At 41.4% G+C, this 18,235-nt stretch overlaps 1 protein-coding gene across 1 annotated transcript in view; it reads right to left on the reverse strand.

Annotated features, from left to right (window-relative positions):
- The window catches only part of CTCFL (CCCTC-binding factor like), a 37,722-nt gene extending 20,511 nt beyond the window's left edge, over positions 1 to 17,211 (reverse strand). Inside the window, exons 1-3 of the mRNA XM_058176700.1 lie at positions 16,687 to 17,211; positions 8,176 to 8,410; positions 1,546 to 1,731 (exon numbers count right to left, since the gene is read on the reverse strand). Of these exons, the coding sequence (XP_058032683.1) occupies positions 1,546 to 1,731; positions 8,176 to 8,410; positions 16,687 to 17,211 (946 nt within the window). The remainder of the gene's footprint in view (positions 1 to 1,545; positions 1,732 to 8,175; positions 8,411 to 16,686) is intronic.
- Positions 17,212 to 18,235: the final 1,024 nt, after the last annotated feature.

Raw genomic sequence — 18,235 nt, forward strand, 5'->3', positions numbered from 1 at the left:
ACACAACAGTGATTGGTCTCATTCGAGACAATGACGAATCCGCATATAGACGAGAGGTCGAACGACTAGCCTTGTGGTGCAACCAAAACAATCTGGAACTGAACACACTCAAAACCGTAGAAATGGTGGTAGACTTTAGGAGAAACCCTTCCATACTTCCACCTCTCACAATACTTGACAACACAGTATCAACAGTAGAAACCTTCAAATTTCTGGGTTCTATCATATTGCAAGATCTCAAATGGACAGCTAACATCAAAAACATCATTAAAAAAGGACAACAAAGAATGTTCTTTCTGCGCCAACTCAGTAAGCTCAAACTGCCCAAGGAGCTGCTGATCCAGTTCTACAGAGGAATTATTGAGTCTGTCATTTGCACCTCTATAACTGTCTGGTTCGGTTCTGCAACCCAACAAGAAAAACACAGACTTCAGAGGATAATTAGAACTGCAGAAAAAATAATTGCTACCAACCTGCCTTCCATTGAGGACCTGTATACTGCACGAATCAAGAAGAGGGCCGTGAAAATATTTGCAGATCCCTCGCATCCTGGACATAAACTGTTTCAACTCCTACCCTCAAAACGACGCTATAGAGCACTGCACACCAGAACAACTAGACACAAGAACAGTTTTTTCCCGAAGGCCATCACTCTGCTAAACAAATAATTCCCTCAACACTGTCAGACTATTTACTGAATCTGCACTACTATTAATCGTTTCATAGTTCCCATCACCAATCTCTTTCCACTTATGACTGTATGACTATAACTTGTTGCTGGCAATCCTTATGATTTATATTGATATATTGACCATCAATTGTGTTGTAAATGTTGTACCTTGATGAACGTATCTTTTCTTTTATGTACACTGAGAGCATATGCACCAAGACAAATTCCTTGTGTGTCCAATCACACTTGGCCAATAAAATTCTATTCTATTCTATTCTAAATAATAAAGGCAAATAAATAAAAGTGTAGACATTTGATAAATAAATGTAAATAAAATCTGAAATAACACTATGGCTTTATGCCAGACAGGTTATGCAGGTCCGATTTTTGCTCTTTAACAGAGAAATTTATGAATATGAGGAGAAAAGGTTATAGTCTGCCTGTTGATTTAGAGAAAGCACATTATGTCATAAATAAACTTGAATTACAGAACGTTTTGAGAGTTGCAAGTTGGTTGCAACTGAAGTGATGAAAGTAAAGGATATATAACAAAGAATGGAATGCTAAGTAAATTGAGCAAGGATTAAAGATGTGTGATAAATCTTTCACTGTTTACTGTACTTAAGGGTAAATGCAATCAGCATTTATTTAAGAAAATTTTCAGGGCCGCCCAACTCTCTCTCAGTGACTCCTGGGATTTACAAAGATAAGAATTCTTGTGGTGAGGTTGTTTGGGGGTGTGAACATGCATTTTAATATACAAATCGTGTCATGTTATTGGCTTGGAACCTGAATGAATTGCAATGATTCATGGACAGGAATATGGATCAAAAATTCACATTTCAAAATTCAATTTACCCGGAAGGCAGACATACCTGTATGGGTGTTCACGTGGTTGCGCAACAGAGAAAGGGTACGGAAAGCTTTAAGACAGATGTGACACTGGTGTGGCTTTTCGTGGGAATGTTTCTTCATGTGGCGTTTAAGGCCAGACAGACTGAATGTGGTGAACAGACACAGACTGCAGTGTTGCTGAATGCTTCCTGAAAGAAAGCTGCTGGCTAGGTTAAATAAATCATCAAAATCCACCTCTCCTTAAAGTAAAACACTAATGCTTGTCACACCCAGATTCTAAAATTTATTTACGTATTTGATAAATTTACATAGCTGCCTATCTCACTATGACTCTTGAGTTATGTATAGAGTTAAAAACACAAGACAATAGAATAAAATAATAAAAAGCAGTAATAACATGAAAAATAAAAAAATAAAAAAAAACAATATGTGGGAAATCATATTCAACATTTCTAGCAATACGGCTACTTTGCAAGTTCCATATTCATGTTAGCAAACTAAAAATGTAATTTTTTTTTTGTCACAACATTATACACAAGCACATATAATGAAAGAATATAATGAAAGAAAACAATAGGACAGGAACGGTAGGTACTTATGCACGCCCCTTATAGTCCTCTTAGGAATGGGGTGAGGTCAATGGTAGACAGTTTTTGGTTAAAGCTTTTGGGAATTTGAGAAGAGACCACAGAGTTAGGTAGTCTGTTCCAAGCGTTAACAACTCTGTTACAAAAGTCATATTTTCTGCAATCAAGAGTGAAGCGGTTAACATTAAGTTTGAATCTATTGTTTGCTCTTGTATTATTGCGATTGAAGCTGAAGTAGTCTTTAACAGGAAGGGCATTGCAATAGATGATTCTGTGTGTTAAACACAGGTCATGTCGGAGTTGGCGGAATTCTAAATTTAGAAGTTCTAAAGTTCTAAATTCTCAGATCCAGGTGGCCTCAAGACCCAGACAAATGACAATGCCTTGTCTTCAGACTCTTCCAGAAGGCCAATGGATTTGGAGCTAATCTGATTTTAGGAAAAATGATGTTCTAGAGCAGGGACCCAACTTCGACCTGTGGCCCAGAATTCCTCAGTCAGTCATGCCTCAATCAGCAGAATGGAGAAAGTACTGAATTATGTGGCCCCCACAATGTAGAGGCAGAGAGAAAGAGAGAGAGAGAGAGAAAGAGAGAGAGAGACTGACTTCTGATCAACACCAACTGGAACTGGATATGAAGGAAGGAAGAACTAGTACAAAATAGTGCCACCCAACCTCAACCCTTGCAGCTGGTCCCCACCTGCTATCTTCCCCAGATATTTTGGGACTGCCCTCCCACATTACCATACCCTGACTAAATGGTGACTCCACAAGTGCAGTCCCATGCCATCTGGAAGACACCAGAGTTGAAGGGTTGAGATATTCTATAGCTCAGTCATGAGGTGGGATAAGCATTATCCTTTTAGACAGTTTTAAAAGAAGACTAGATGGTTTAAAAGAAAACTAGACAGATTCCTTGGGGGAGGGGAAAAATCACCTTAAATTCCAGCTATTATTATCCATCAGCCTGCAAAATTAGCTTCTGCTTTTTGACTTCTGACAAACTATTGGACCAGATGGATTTTCCCCCTCTGAACCTTCATTTCATGTTTTTGTAATTTAAGATGGTAAAAAGGTAATTTAAATGTACCACTGGCTATTTTCGGTTTATCTACGTTGCAAAAATCTTGGACCAGAATCAAATTTTACAGATTTTTTTCAGATTTAGGTGTAAGCAATCCGTGTTACCTTTTACAGCGACCAGCCTGGTTGCTGGAGCTCTTTTGAGTACTGAGTTAAGCTTAAAAGCTTAAAAAGTCTGGGTTGGGCATATTTAAAGGACTGCCTCTGCTTACAGCAGTCTGACAGAATTTTACATGTTTCAGTAGAAGTGCAGTTTACATGTCTGTTTTTGAGCGACTGATAGCAAATCAATTTGAAAAAAATATTAATTATATCTTCTAATGCTCTTAAGGTGAGATTAAACTAATAAAAGCATCTTTTGTACGTCTAATGAATTTGTCAGAGATTTCACAAGAAGGGATAATTATCAACACAATTAATATGGGGTGGGGAAATAGAGGGAGTCCTTGACTTATGACTATAATGAAGCCAGCCCATTGTGGTTGTAAGTTGTGATGACTGTAAAGTAACTGTCCTGATTTTACAACCTACATTTGCAGCAGCCATTAAGCGAATCACCATGGTCAATAAATGAATCCACGGTTGTTAAGGAAACCCATTGTTCATTTGAAGCATTTTGGGGAAAAACTGGCAAAAAATGCTGTTTTTAGGCAAAAATTGTAACTCATGGTCACGTGACCCTAGGACGCTGCAAATGCAGGCTGGTTGCCGAGTGCTTGAAATGTGGTCCCGTGACCCATCAGGTCTGTAGCGGATCTTAAAACACCTTTTGAGGGACCCAATGTAACTTTGACCACTTGCTAAGTGACTAGTCGTAAGTCAAGGATTACCTGTATTTACATTTGCTTGCAATTCTTGCATGGAAGATTGGGATTCATTTAGTAAATATTTTTCTTCCTGTATCTTTTTCTCTCCTTTTCTTTTCAAACTTCGTAATTCTTTTCTACTCTCTTCTCTCTTTATTTCAGTTTGCATTACCTTTTAAGAATGTCAAATGTTTCAATAAAATGTACTTAAAAACAAAACAAAGGAAAACCACTAATACGAAATAAGCTTGGTCAATTAAACATTCATTTTGACTGGATTTTCATGAAATAGTTAATATGGCATTGCAATATTTGCTAGTAAGGAAATGTTTGTTTGATTGTCACGGGTTTTTATTGGTGCTTATTTTCATTTCCTTCTATTAAGAAGACTTGGGAGAACTGTGACAATCCTTTACCCACAAAATTGGCCTAAACAGATTTAGCATAAGTAAATAATTCCATAAATATAATCCTTGCCTTCTTACATTGCATATTTGTGAGCAGTTTGCGTTACTCAAAATTGCAAGATGGACGGCTATATAAATTGTTATGACAAGTCAAAGGCAGATGGATTAAGTTTTAGATGGATTTTCATCTTATTAAGACAAGCACCATCTTGACTTTCTGAATCCCCCACAGATGTTCCTGGATTTAGTGATGTTGTGTGTTGTATCTGAAAGGTAAACCGTTTCACAGCTGCATTCTTTAACAACCCTTTGTTAAATGTTCTCCTAAGTGACACTAGATTTTTGCTTGTAAAACTGAATTATTTATATGTGTTACTTATGCACGTCGGAGCCCTTTAAAAGGACTACTTCAAAATAACAATTCAGGTATGAGTATGGTAAAAGACACTGACATCTGCCGACGCTGTAAGTAATCATTGAAAAATCTCTCTACAATTGTATTTCTTCAGTATTTTTTCATTCCTTTTCCAATCAACTATTTCTGCAGCATGCCGTCTCTTTAAACCTGTTATACTTAAAATAAGTCTGAATCCATTTTCTCCTTTATTTGTCTATACCAGTGATGGTGAACCTTTTCGGCACCGAGTGCCCAAACCGGAACGCACGTGAATGTGCGCACACCGGAGCACCGGAAATCTGAAGACCACCTGGCAGCGCGTGCATGCCTGTTTTTGGACCGTTTTCAGGCCGTTTTTGGGGCCTGAAAACAGCTTGAAAACGGCTACAAAAATGGCCAAAAAATGGCCTGGAAAACAGCCCAGAAATGGCTTGGTTTTTGGCCATTTTCAGGTGCTCTGGCACCTGCGAAGACTAGCTGGCTGGCACGCATGTACGCGCTGGAAACCAGAAGAGCAGCTGGCGACGGCACACACGCCCACAGAGAAGGCTCTGAGAACCACCTCTGGCAACGTGCCATAGGTCTATACTTTACTGAGGTAGAACAACATTCATAAAATGACTTCATTCATTTTTAATACTTACCTGCGATACCTTGGGCCTGTTTAACCTAAACAACCTCTTGATTCTGCACAGATCTGAATACCAGACTTGGAACTGGGGAGATTCAGGTTTGTATTTCTATTTAGCATCTGATTTTGACATAAAAGCATCTAACCTCCCCCACCCCCATCCCCGGCTGAGCTATGCTGTCCACCAAGCCTTGAATTGGCAAAATACTATTCTGGCAAGAAAAATGCTGTCTCATCACTGAACCTTATCTTGCCTCTCCTAAGTTACTCTGGGGCAGTGTTTCTCAACCTTGGCAAGGTTAAAATGTGTGGACTTCAACTCCCGGGATTCCTAACTCAGCTGAGAGTTGAAGTCCGGACATCTAAAAATTGCTAAGGTTGAGAAACATTGTTCTAGGGCTAGTCACTTCCTTGCGAGTGAATGCGTGATAAAGGAAAGGTATTTTATAAAACTTGAGGCTGTCCTTGTACAGCCTTGGAAGAAGGAAAATACTGTTAACCCTGAACAGTTAAGGAGACTTGAGTCTGTCTCACTTGTGGGCAGGGGATGAATTAAAAGCAGCATTGTGGGAACATGCCAGAGAAAAGATCTACCTCTATGGCTTTGTCTATACTATTGTGATGAACAAAGATTCTCAGTCTTAACTACATCCTAGAGCAATTACAAGAGGAGAGGAAGAGAGCTAGTTCTGTCTAAGGCAGGGTTGTCAAACTCAAGGTTGGATCTGGCCCACAGGGCCGCCCTGAAAACAGCGAAGGATTGGCCCACAGTGCCTCTGACAGTGAAAACGGAGCTCGGGAACCCATTTTTGCTGGCAGAGCGCTCGGGTCATCAGAGGCGCCCCCGACATGAGTGATGTTGAGCTGGCCATGCCCATCCTGGCCACATCCATCCCAGCCCCCCAAGGTCAAACACAACCCTGATGTGGCCCTCAATGAAATTGAGTTTGACACCCTTGGTCTAAGGCAATGATGGCTAACCTTTTTGCTGCCATGTGCCAAAAGCGGGGGGAACGCAGGGGGGTCGTGTGCATGCATGCCACACCCATAATTCAATGCTCCCGGGCGCGACCCCCACTTTTGGTACATGATGGTAAAAAGGTTACCGGTGGGACTCGTAAGCCCGTTTTTCACCCTCTCCAGCTCCAGAGGCTTTCTTGGAGCCTGGGGAGGGCGAAAACAGCCTTCCCCCACCCCGGAGGCTGGAAACAGCCCATTTCTTGACTTCCGGTGGGCCCGGAAGGCCTGAAAATCAGCTGGCCGGCATGCATATGTGCGCTGGAGCTGAGCTATGGCAACACTCGCATGCCCACAGATATGGCTCCATGTGCCACCTGTGGCACGCGTGCCATAGGTTCGCCATCACGGGCCTAAGGCATTGGACTGAAAATCAAGAGACTGGGAGTTCTAGTCCTGCCTTAGGCATGAAAACCAATTGGGCTACTTTCAGTCAAACCCCAGAAGACTGTAAATTCTAGTCACGCCTTAGGCACAAAAGCTGGCTGGGTGACTTTGTGCCAATCCCAAGGAGACGGTGAGTTCTAGTCTCTTCTTAGGCATGAAAGACAGCTGGGTGACTTTGGGGCAGCCACTTTTTTCCAGCCCATTTTACCTCACAGGCTTGTGGTTGTGAGGAAAATAAGCAGGAGGAAGAAGTATTAGATACATTCACCACCTTGAAATTATTTATAAAAATAATAAAGGCAAGCTAAAAAAAACAACCCTAAAATAAAAATAAAAGAAAGGAAGAAATGAAACTTTATATGCAGGCTTTTGTTCCTTAGAGGAAGGGTGGCATACATACATAACAAATTATTAGCAAATATCAAGGTTTGGGGTAGAATAATGAGAACTGCCCTAGAGGAGAGCCCTATGCTAAGTAGATAGATCAAGACTTCTTATTCAAGGCAATAAACCTAATACAATACCAAAAGGTTGTTCATTGTTTCAGTTACTTATGACTTCAATAGGTAAAAAATAAGAGAAAGCATTCTATAGTATGGATTTTCCTACATGTGTGCTCCAATAATTTATATTTCTGTAGTATTATTGAGTAGTCAATTGACCATATTATGAACACTCTTAACAGTAAAAACATGAGCTCAAGCTGAGTTATCTACACACAGATAATTACAAGTAGTCCTCGAATTACGACCGCAATTGAGCCCAAAATTTATGTTGCTTTGTGAGACATTTTGTGAGACATTTGTCAAGTCTGCCCCATCTTATGACTTTTCTTGCCACAGTTGTTATGTGAATCATTGCATTTGGTTAAATCAGTAACATGGTTCTGGCTTCCTCATTGACTTTGCCGGTCAGAAGGTCACAAAAGGGGGGGAATCACATGACCTTGGGACAGAAGCAACGGTCATAAATATGAACCAGTTGCTAAGTGGCTGAATTTTGATCACGTGACCATGGGGACGCTGCAATGATCATTAAGTGTGAAAAACAGGCCATCAGTTTCTTTCTTCGGTGCCGTTATCACTTTGAACGGTCACTAAATGAAACTGTCATAAGTCGAGGACTACCTGTATGGGTAGATGAATTAAAAGGTGACAAGTTAAGGAGGAGGAGGAGGAGCAAACATTGTTAAGAACTTCTCTGCTGATTGGAGTGAAAGTCCACCTACTTTCCTAATAAAAGCTTAGAGCCTGCTGCTGTCGTCAGTGCTCTTCAAGGAACAGGAAGTCCTTCCCTTTACAGCCTAAAAATAAAACTGTGCCAGTGATTTTATACCTTTCCCTTGCTGGACTATGTCCTCCTGGATCTCTAAAGAAACGTCACGGCTTATTGCAACAGGAGGTTGGGATACGCTGTCCTTGGTCTGGGCTTTATTTTCAGAATTGTGCAACAGCGTGGCTCCATTTAGAATATTCGCTGCTTTGGAGTCAGGCAGAGAGACAATCCTTCCCTCTTCAGCTACAAGGAGCTGCTGGTCCCTGCTTCCATCTCTATTTTCTTCTCTATCAATCTGTGTTTAAAGGAGAAATATATACAATATATGTGCATGAAGCCAATCCGATTTCAATGGGGGGGGGCAGCATCCCACAAACCAGAAAAAGATAATTTCTTATACCATATCCTTTAGAAGTTATTGCAATGATATTTTCTTTTTTGCTTCATTTGTTTAATAAAACGCAACAAAAGGAAGAAGAGAGAAAGCAATAATAAAAAGAGAGAAAGGAAGAAAAAAGCTACACAATAAATAGAAGATTTTTGAGAGACGACTTCCGGTATCCAGCGGCAACGGACGTCTGGAAGGCTTCTCCTGCCTCCAGCGCCCGAATCCGGCCGCCGCCGAGGCCCTCAGGGGCCAGGTGTTCCGAAAAGGACACCTGCCGCACGGACGGCTCGCCAGGGGTCTCCCAGCCGACATACAGGACTGTGGGGACCGATGCTGGCGCGTCCTAGGCTCGGCGGGGTTCGGAGGCCACAGGCCGCGGCCATTATTTTGGTCGTCGCCTGGGCCGCTGTGCCCAGTGACACCGGGGCATTGGATCTATAACTGCAGCAGCCTGGTGGTGAACAGGGCACGGAGAAGAATTGAGGAGGAGAAGGAAGGGAATATCGGTAAACGTGAGTGGAGTGCTCCGGAGTGCGGGGGTTTTCTCCCCTGCGGTTGGAAGGAGCACGAGTTATTCTGGAGAGAGGAGAACTTAAAATAAGAAGATTACGGTTTTGTGGAGCTCTGGAGAGAAGAGGTGATGGAGAAATTTAGGAGGGAAGGTTTGAGGCCCCTCCTTCTGGGGAACAGTGGTGGCGTCCAGCTTCCGCCTTCACTATGAGAATTTTGATGACATCACTTCCCTTGACTTCCTGGTTGACTAACTGTACTCTGGACTCGTTGCTCCTGTGAGTGCCCCTGGTGGATCCGGAGGAAATTACAAGGATACTGTGCCTGCCTGAGGATTTTGTATTTTTTTCCTTAATGGCAAAGGTCAGAGACCAACTGCTGGAGAGATGGAGAATTTTGGAAAAGTTATCTAATATGGACAAGAAATTGGATGAAATAAGAGCAGAAGTTGTGACTATCCAAAAGGATTTAAAGGATACTCAACAAGTTTCAGCAGAAAACAAGCAGAAAGTGGAAGGTTTGGAGGGTGAGATCGGGCAGTGCAGAAAAGAGAGGAGGCGACAGGCAATGCTGTGCTTGGACTACAGATGGATAAAATGTCTTATTTCCTTAGGTTCCAAAATTTGGAAGAAGTGGACCAAGAAGACTTGAGAGATGTTGTGACTAAATTGTTGGGAGAATTTCTTGGGAGAGGTGTTGATTTCATGAATTGGGATGTGGATCGAGTTTATAGAGTTAATTCAATATGCACGCACGCATGCAGTTCCCAGAGAGGTTCATGTCAAATTTGTGAGAAGAGAGACGAGATGAAATTCTTAGAAAACATAGGAGTGGGGCACTGATTTACAGGGGCAGGAGATAGCCATTCTGAGGCAGATTCCCAGACAGTGCGTGAAAAAGAAAGAAATATTATTTTTGTCAAGCAAATTGTACCAGAAGGAGTGGGCTTCGGTGCCGTTATCACTTTGAACGGTCACTAAATGAAACTGTCATAAGTCGAGGACTACCTGTATGGGTAGATGAATTAAAAGGTGACAAGTTAAGGAGGAGGAGGAGGAGCAAACATTGTTAAGAACTTCTCTGCTGATTGGAGTGAAAGTCCACCTACTTTCCTAATAAAAGCTTAGAGCCTGCTGCTGTCGTCAGTGCTCTTCAAGGAACAGGAAGTCCTTCCCTTTACAGCCTAAAAATAAAACTGTGCCAGTGATTTTATACCTTTCCTTTGCTGGACTATGTCCTCCTGGATCTCTAAAGAAACGTCACGGCTTATTGCAACAGGAGGTTGGGATACGCTGTCCTTGGTCTGGGCTTTATTTTCAGAATTGTGCAACAGCGTGGCTCCATTTAGAATATTCGCTGCTTTGGAGTCAGGCAGAGAGACAATCCTTCCCTCTTCAGCTACACGGAGCTGCTGGTCCCTGCTTCCATCTCTATTTTCTTCTCTATCAATCTGTGTTTAAAGGAGAAATATATACAATATATGTGCATGAAGCCAATCCGATTTCCATGGGGGGGGGCAGCATCCCACAAACCAGAAAAAGATAATTTCTTATACCATATCCTTTAGAAGTTATTGCAATGATATTTTCTTTTTTGCTTCATTTGTTTAATAAAACGCAACAAAAGGAAGAAGAGAGAAAGCAATAATAAAAAGAGAGAAAGGAAGAAAAAAGCTACACAATAAATAGAAGATTTTTGAGAGACGACTTCCGGTATCCAGCGGCAACGGACGTCTGGAAGGCTTCTCCTGCCTCCAGCGCCCGAATCCGGCCGCCGCCGAGGGCCTCAGGGGCCAGGTGTTCGAAAGGACACCTGCCGCACGGACGGCTCGCCAGGGTCTCCCACCCCACATACAGGACTGTCGGGACCGATCCTGCCCCGTCCTACGCTCGGCGGGGTTCGGAGGCCACAGCCCGCGGCCATTATTTTGGTCGTCGCCTGGGCGCTGTGCCAGTGACACCGGGCATTGGATTATAACTGCAGCAGCCTGGTGGTGAACAGGGCACGGAGAAGAATTGAGGAGGAGAAGGAAGGGAATATCGGTAAACGTGAGTGGAGTGCTCCGGAGTGCGGGGGTTTTCTCCCCTGCGGTTGGAAGGAGCACGAGTTATTCTGGAGAGAGGAGAACTTAAAATAAGAAGATTACGGTTTTGTGGAGCTCTGGAGAGAAGAGGTGATGGAGAAATTTAGGAGGGAAGGTTTGAGGCCCCTCCTTCTGGGGAACAGTGGTGGCGTCCAGCTTCCGCCTTCACTATGAGAATTTTGATGACATCACTTCCCTTGACTTCCTGGTTGACTAACTGTACTCTGGACTCGTTGCTCCTGTGAGTGCCCCTGGTGGATCCGGAGGAAATTACAAGGATACTGTGCCTGCCTGAGGATTTTGTATTTTTTTTCCTTAATGGCAAAGGTCAGAGACCAACTGCTGGAGAGATGGAGAATTTTGGAAAAGTTATCTAATATGGACAAGAAATTGGATGAAATAAGAGCAGAAATTGTGACTATCCAAAAAGGATTTAAAGGATACTCAACAAGTTTCAGCAGAAAACAAGCAGAAAGTGGAAGGTTTGGAGGGTGAGATCGGGCAGTGCAGAAAAGAGAGGAGGCGACAGGCAATGCTGTGCTTGGACTACAGATGGATAAAATGTCTTATTTCCTTAGGTTTCAAAATTTGGAAGAAGTGGACCAAGAAGACTTGAGAGATGTTGTGACTAAATTGTTGGGAGAATTTCTTGGGAGAGGTGTTGATTTCATGAATTGGGATGTGGATCGAGTTTATAGAGTTAATTCAATATGCACGCACGCATGCAGTTCCCAGAGAGGTTCATGTCAAATTTGTGAGAAGAGAGACGAGATGAAATTCTTAGAAAACATAGGAGTGGGGCACTGATTTACAGGGGCAGGAGATAGCCATTCTGAGGCAGATTCCCAGACAGTGCGTGAAAAAGAAAGAAATATTATTTTTGTCAAGCAAATTGTACCAGAAGGAGTGGGCTTCAGATGGCTGATGCCAGAGGATTGATGATTTTCCGGGAGGGCATTACGAAAAAAATCAGTACAATTGCGGAGGCTACGGCCTATGTGGAGGAACACAAAGCCTTCCTGGAATCAGATGACCCAGGAATTGAAGAAAGGGAGGTTATAGATCATGGGGGTGGAGCGGCTGGCGCTCTTGCGCCCTGGAGTTAGGTCAGGCTGAACCCAGAGTTCTGAGATCCAAAACTAGGAAGTGATAAAGATATTTGGGATTGTGTTGGTTTTCCTTATTCTCTTTTGTACGATATTCTGTTTATTCTTGACTCTTCTTTATTACGTATTTAAAATTTGCAAACTTAGCTACTTCGTGTCACCTGCTTGCCTTATGGCTGTTGTATGTGTTAAAAAATTTGAGTAAAATTCTTATTTTAGATAAGAAAAATGAAAATTTACCATACCTGATATGTATTTGTATAAACCTTTTTTGACTAATAAAAACTTTTTGAATAAAAAATAAATAGAAGATTTTCATCTCTTTCTTGTTATTACTTACAACTCCACTTATAGACTAGTTACTTGACAACCATTCAAAGTTAAAACAGACCCCCCCCCTCCAAAAAAAGGAACTTATGATCTGGTTTTGAAATTTTGACATCTGCCCCCCATCCCCCAGTGATATGGTCACATTTTGGATTCTCGTTAAAATAATTATGACAATTTGCAGCACCTTGAGGTCACATGACCACAATTTACTATGTTTTTGCCGGTAGATTATTGTAAAAATCTTTATATGGTGTATTTCCAATGGGCAAAGCCTGATCTTAAAGTATGTCTTACATTCAAAAACAGAAGCTGGATGTTCCCCCACTAATAATCTTCTCCCAAATGGGACAACTAGCCACAGCCAAGTTGCTGTGGCCAATGCGCCGCGGCCAACTCACCAAGGGCAACTTGGCACAGGACAACTCCCCACGGCCAACTTACCGCAGACAACACATTGTGGGACAATTTAACAATTCTATTTAATTATTTAAAATAAATAAAAATTATTTTAATGTTTGCCATTCACATTTCATTCCGTTCCTCCTTTTGCATCTTTTCTTTAAGGATTCTATTCCACCATTTCTTTGATATTAATATAACTCTTGTCCTGCAGTGAGTTGGCCGTGGCGAATTGTCATAGACCCCTCCCAAATATCCCATTGATCATCTGCCCTTCCCTCAAAAGTTTTCAGAGGAGTCAATTCTGTTTTGGTGATGTATTTTAAAATGTATATATATATATACATTATATATATATATATACTTGGTTCAGTTGTTTCAGCCATGGAAATTTTTAGCAGATGTGGATATTGGATCTTTTGATGAATACCCGGCGACTGCGTAGTATAAACCAAAACTTATTTATATCTGAAAGCAGATCCACTGAATTTTCTACTGCTGAAGACGTTTATTCCTGGCTCATCAGGAGACAAAGCCTTTGCAATAATTCTTCAACCTTATTTGTTCCAGGAAGAATGCAGAAAAGGAGCGCCTGTTTGCTGGTGGGTGGCATCACTTCCAGAAACATTTCACATCTGTTCCACTGCTTGCAAGATACCGCGCCTTAGATTTATAGACTTCATGCTCTTTCATGAAAATGTCAGAGCAATTTATATTAAGAATCCTTCACTGGACATCTATGTCAAGAGTTGCGCAGTGATCCAATTCAGAAGGGAAACTGGTTTTTGGAACACCCAACAGGGCTCACATTATGCTTGTTGGCATCTCCGCCTCAAATCAAATCTGTCTTTTCTTGGGACAGAACCAGTGGTGAAATCTAAATTTCTTTCCTACCGGTTCTGTAGGCATGGCTTATTTATTTATTTATTTTATTTATTTATTTTATTTTTATACCGCCCTTCTCCCGAAGGACTCAGGGCGGTGTACAGGCAAATAAAAACAGACAAGACAATATACAGTATAAAATGCAAGATTAAAAAACTTATTATAATTAGCCTAAAAATTTAAAATGTATAGAAAACTAAAACCCCATTTAAAATTAATAGTAAAAATTATAAAATCAATAAAATTTAAGCCAGCCCCGCGCGAATGAAAAGATGTGTCTTCAGTTCGCGGCGAAAGGTCCGAAGGTCAGGTATTTGGCGTAAACCCGGGGGAAGTTCGTTCCAGAGTGTGGGAGCCCCCACAGAGAAGGACCTTCCCCTGGGGGCCGCCAGCCGACATTGCTTGGCGGACGGCACCCTGAGAAGTCCCTCTGTGAGAGCGTACGGGTCGGTGGGCTTGTTGGGCATGAGGTCATGTGACTGGGTGGGTGTGGTTATGTAATCATGTGAATGGGGGATCAAAAGACAGAAACTCACTAACAATGTCCTGCTGGAGCAGGGTTGGACTAAATTATCTCCAGGTGCCTTCCAGCCCTGGATTATCCTCTGAAGCTCCGTCTAGTGCCAGGTTTGTAGTCCTCCCTTCCTCTCCTTTTTCCTCCCTCCCTCCCTCCTTCTTTCTTTTTCCTTCTTTCTTTCTCTCACTTTCTCTTTCTTTCTTTCTCTCACTTTCTCTTTTTCTCAAATGAACCCCCACCCCCACCCTCATATTTTGCCTACACTTCCAGTTTTTTGCCTAGCAGGCTTCAGCTTTTAAAAAATGCTTTTAAAAGTAAAAAAAAAAAAAGGAAGCCTCTGCCGATCAGGCACCTCAGCTGGGATCATCAGAACCTTGTTTTAACCCTTTAAAAGCATTTTTTTACAACCTCTTGGGCCAAAGAGGTTGTTAAAAAAATGCTTAAAAAAAAAAAAGGCTCTGACGATCGCGTGGCTCAGCTGGGCATGGGAGGGGAGGGGCAGGGATTTTTGCTACCGATTCTCTGAACCACCCGCCGCCATTGCTACTGGATCAGCCGATTCCGTCCGAACCGGGAGCATTTCACCCCTGGACAGAGCCCCAAGATTTCAGGAACAGGAGCAGCTCCTGCAAAGACTTACTGATGGGTGCCCTGTGAATATCCTTGTGTGCATTGAATTTCCTTTTCCCCTTCAGATCTTACACTTTCTTTATGCAAACTGATTTATTTATATCACCCTACTGCCTAACAAACCCCATCAGATTACCCCATTCTTTGCACCTTACCGACAAAGATACTCAGATACTCAGATCTGCTAGAACCAGCCATCGTAAGATTTCTTTTCAGATTAATACATTAAAGTTTAATGCATTTGTAAACTTCATCAGATGCATAGTGTCTACTATCACACTAATGCTTCTCTCTCTCTCTCTCCAGCTTCCATTTGACCAAAGACAAAGATAAATATAAATCCCATCACACTTCTTAACAACAGAAATTCTGGTCCTTGGTAGTCTCTGAGTTTGGGTGTTTTCTTGCAGACGTTTTATTACTAAACTATGGAATATCATCAGTGCTAGTAAGGAGTGGGGTTTGCTCTCACTTTATATTCTAATGGCTTACCCTGTCAATGTTGGTGAGATTGGTCTTAGAGCAGTGGTGAAATCCCAATTCTTTTACTACCGGTTCTGTGGGCGTGGCTTGGTAGGCGTGGTGTGGCTTGGTGTGCGTGGCAGGGGAAGGATACTCCAAAATCTCAATTCCCACCCCACTTTGGGGCCAGCCAGAGGTGGTATTTGCCGGTTCTCCGAACTGCTCAAAATTTCCACTACTGGTTCTCCAGAACCTGTCAGAACCTGCTGGGCTTGTTTGGCAGTACCTTGACTGGGGTATTGTTTACTTGATTGTTGATCTGATGATAATCTTGGAGTTAATCTATGCTCATCTGGCTCCTATTGCTGGTGGGGAGGTGTTTTGGTCTTTTTGTTCCCATTTTGGCTTGTTGATTGTCTCTTTTGTATAGTATATAGATCCATGATGGCTAACCTATGGCATTTATTTGCGCAGGACTGGACTAGGATTTTTTAAATTTTAAATTTGGTTTTAAATGGGGTTTTATTATTTATATTTCTATTTTAAATATTCGGCCTATTGAATAAGTTTTTTAAATCAATGTTTTATTCTGTATTTATTTATTTATTTATTTATTATGTTTTTATCTGGCTGTAAACCGCCCTGAGTCCCTAGGGAGATAGGGCGGTATAAAAGTATGAACAAATAAATAAATAAATAAATAAATAATGCAGCACCCTCAGCCTCACTGTACATGCTTGGGGAGACGGACAGGTGCGCATACGCAGGAGGTGGGGCGCCTGCGGGCCCCCCATGAGTGCATGCATGGGGGTGGGGCGCATGGAGGGGGCATGCGCACATTGTATTTTGGGGGTACGGGTACACGCATGCACATTCGCACATACGCGCTTTGGGCACTTGGTCCGGAAAAGGTTAGCCATCACTGATATAGTTAATGTGTTTATTGATGACAATTTGTCAGAGTGCCAGGCTTCTAACAATCTCCTAGCATTTTTAGATTTGGCTTGGTTTAGGATGGTCAGTTTCCCAATTGAAGCTATGGTTAAATCTGTCCATATGTTGTGAAACTATAAACTGAGAGCAGACCCCACTCCTTACTAGCATTGATGATGTTACCTAGGTAATGAAACGTCTGCAAGAAAACAACCAAGTTCAGAACCCCTCATTTTAATCCTGAGCTCCAAACATTCTCCTTTGTTGCTACCAATTATGGTAATAAATTGAGGTCTATGTGTAATGAATAATCAAGAACAAAAGTTACCCGAATCCCAGGAATATTTGGATCCTTCACAATTGACCAGCTCTCCTCGTGAAATCCTAGTGTTTCTTTTGGACCGTTGATCACTTCCATCTCATGGAACACATAAATGTCTTCTGGCAAACTTATTGCCAAAACTTTCCTTGGGTTCTCCTCAATATCTATGCTATCTGGCATTCTCGCCAACGAGTGGATGAAGCCCGTCTCTCTTCGCAACATAGTGTGCAGTACCACTGGGTGTTCAGTTAAATAAGCCCCCTGGATATTATCTTTCTCTGTTTTCAAATGCACGGTCTTCAGCAAAATGAGATTTTTCTCTCCTTCCAAAGATGATGAGGGCCACTTATCAACTTCTTCCAGCGCTTTCTTGAACAAGATGGAATTGACATCTTCAATCTTTTCTGGATAGTTACAGCTACCTTCTCGCCCAAAGGATGCATTTTCCCTTCGAATTTTGTTCTGGACACTTTCCTCAATTTTGATTTTAGTGAAATGCTCATCAGGTTCTGTGTCCTCCTGGTGATCCATTGTGGTCTTGGACGTCTTGAAAAAGAGGACAGGAAGAACCAAAAAGGAAAGATTTAGGGACCTGATTTTAACTCACAGAATCATCTGTTACAACGTCCTTCCTGTCAAAGACTACTTCAGCTTCAATCACAACAATACACGAGCACACAATAGATTTAAGCTTAATGTGAACCGCTCCAATCTTGATTGCAGAAAATATGACTTCAGTAACAGAGTTGTTAATGCCTGGAATGCACTACCTGACTCTGTGGTCTCTTCCAAAAATCCCCAAAGCTTTAACCAAAAACTATCTACTATTGACCTCACCCCATTCCTAAGAGGTCTGAAAGGGGCATGCATAAGAGCACGCCCCTTACCGTTCCTGTCCTAATGTTCCCTTTGATTGTATCCAATTTCATATAATTATTACATACATGATATTTATGCTTATATATCGTATAGTTATTTCATGCTTATGCTTATATATACTGTTGTGACAAATAAAATAAATAAATAAAAAAATAGAAGGTAATATTTTCCTAGAAGTACAGTACCACCCTCCCTGCCCCACTTAGTTTTAGTTTCCTTTTCAGAATAAAAATAATAAATAAATGGGAACATATAGATTTAAAACCGGAAATATTTCTGCTGGGCATCATACCAGACAAATATAGTAAAAGAAATGCATACTTAATAACATATGTGATAACAGCGGCCAGAATCATGTTCACACAACATTAGAAACGCGAGATCATCCCCACAGAAAAAAAAATAACAAAAATTTTAGAATGTGCAGAAATGAATAAACTAACGTTTGAAATTAAGAAAAAGGAATACACTGAATATTTTGAGGTATGGGATTTGTTCTATCAATGGTTAAATAAGAGAAACAGGAATTAGGACTTCAAAAACCATAAGAGAAAGACTAATCTTATTATTAGGATTGCTTACCATAACTTATTAACTTTGATTAATTTTGATTAGTATTAACAATTATTAACATTATTAACAATAATTAATAATACAATTATTATGTATTGATGTT

Source organism: Ahaetulla prasina, chromosome 3 (genome assembly GCF_028640845.1).
Source record: "Ahaetulla prasina isolate Xishuangbanna chromosome 3, ASM2864084v1, whole genome shotgun sequence".
NCBI classification, from domain to species: domain Eukaryota; kingdom Metazoa; phylum Chordata; class Lepidosauria; order Squamata; family Colubridae; genus Ahaetulla; species Ahaetulla prasina.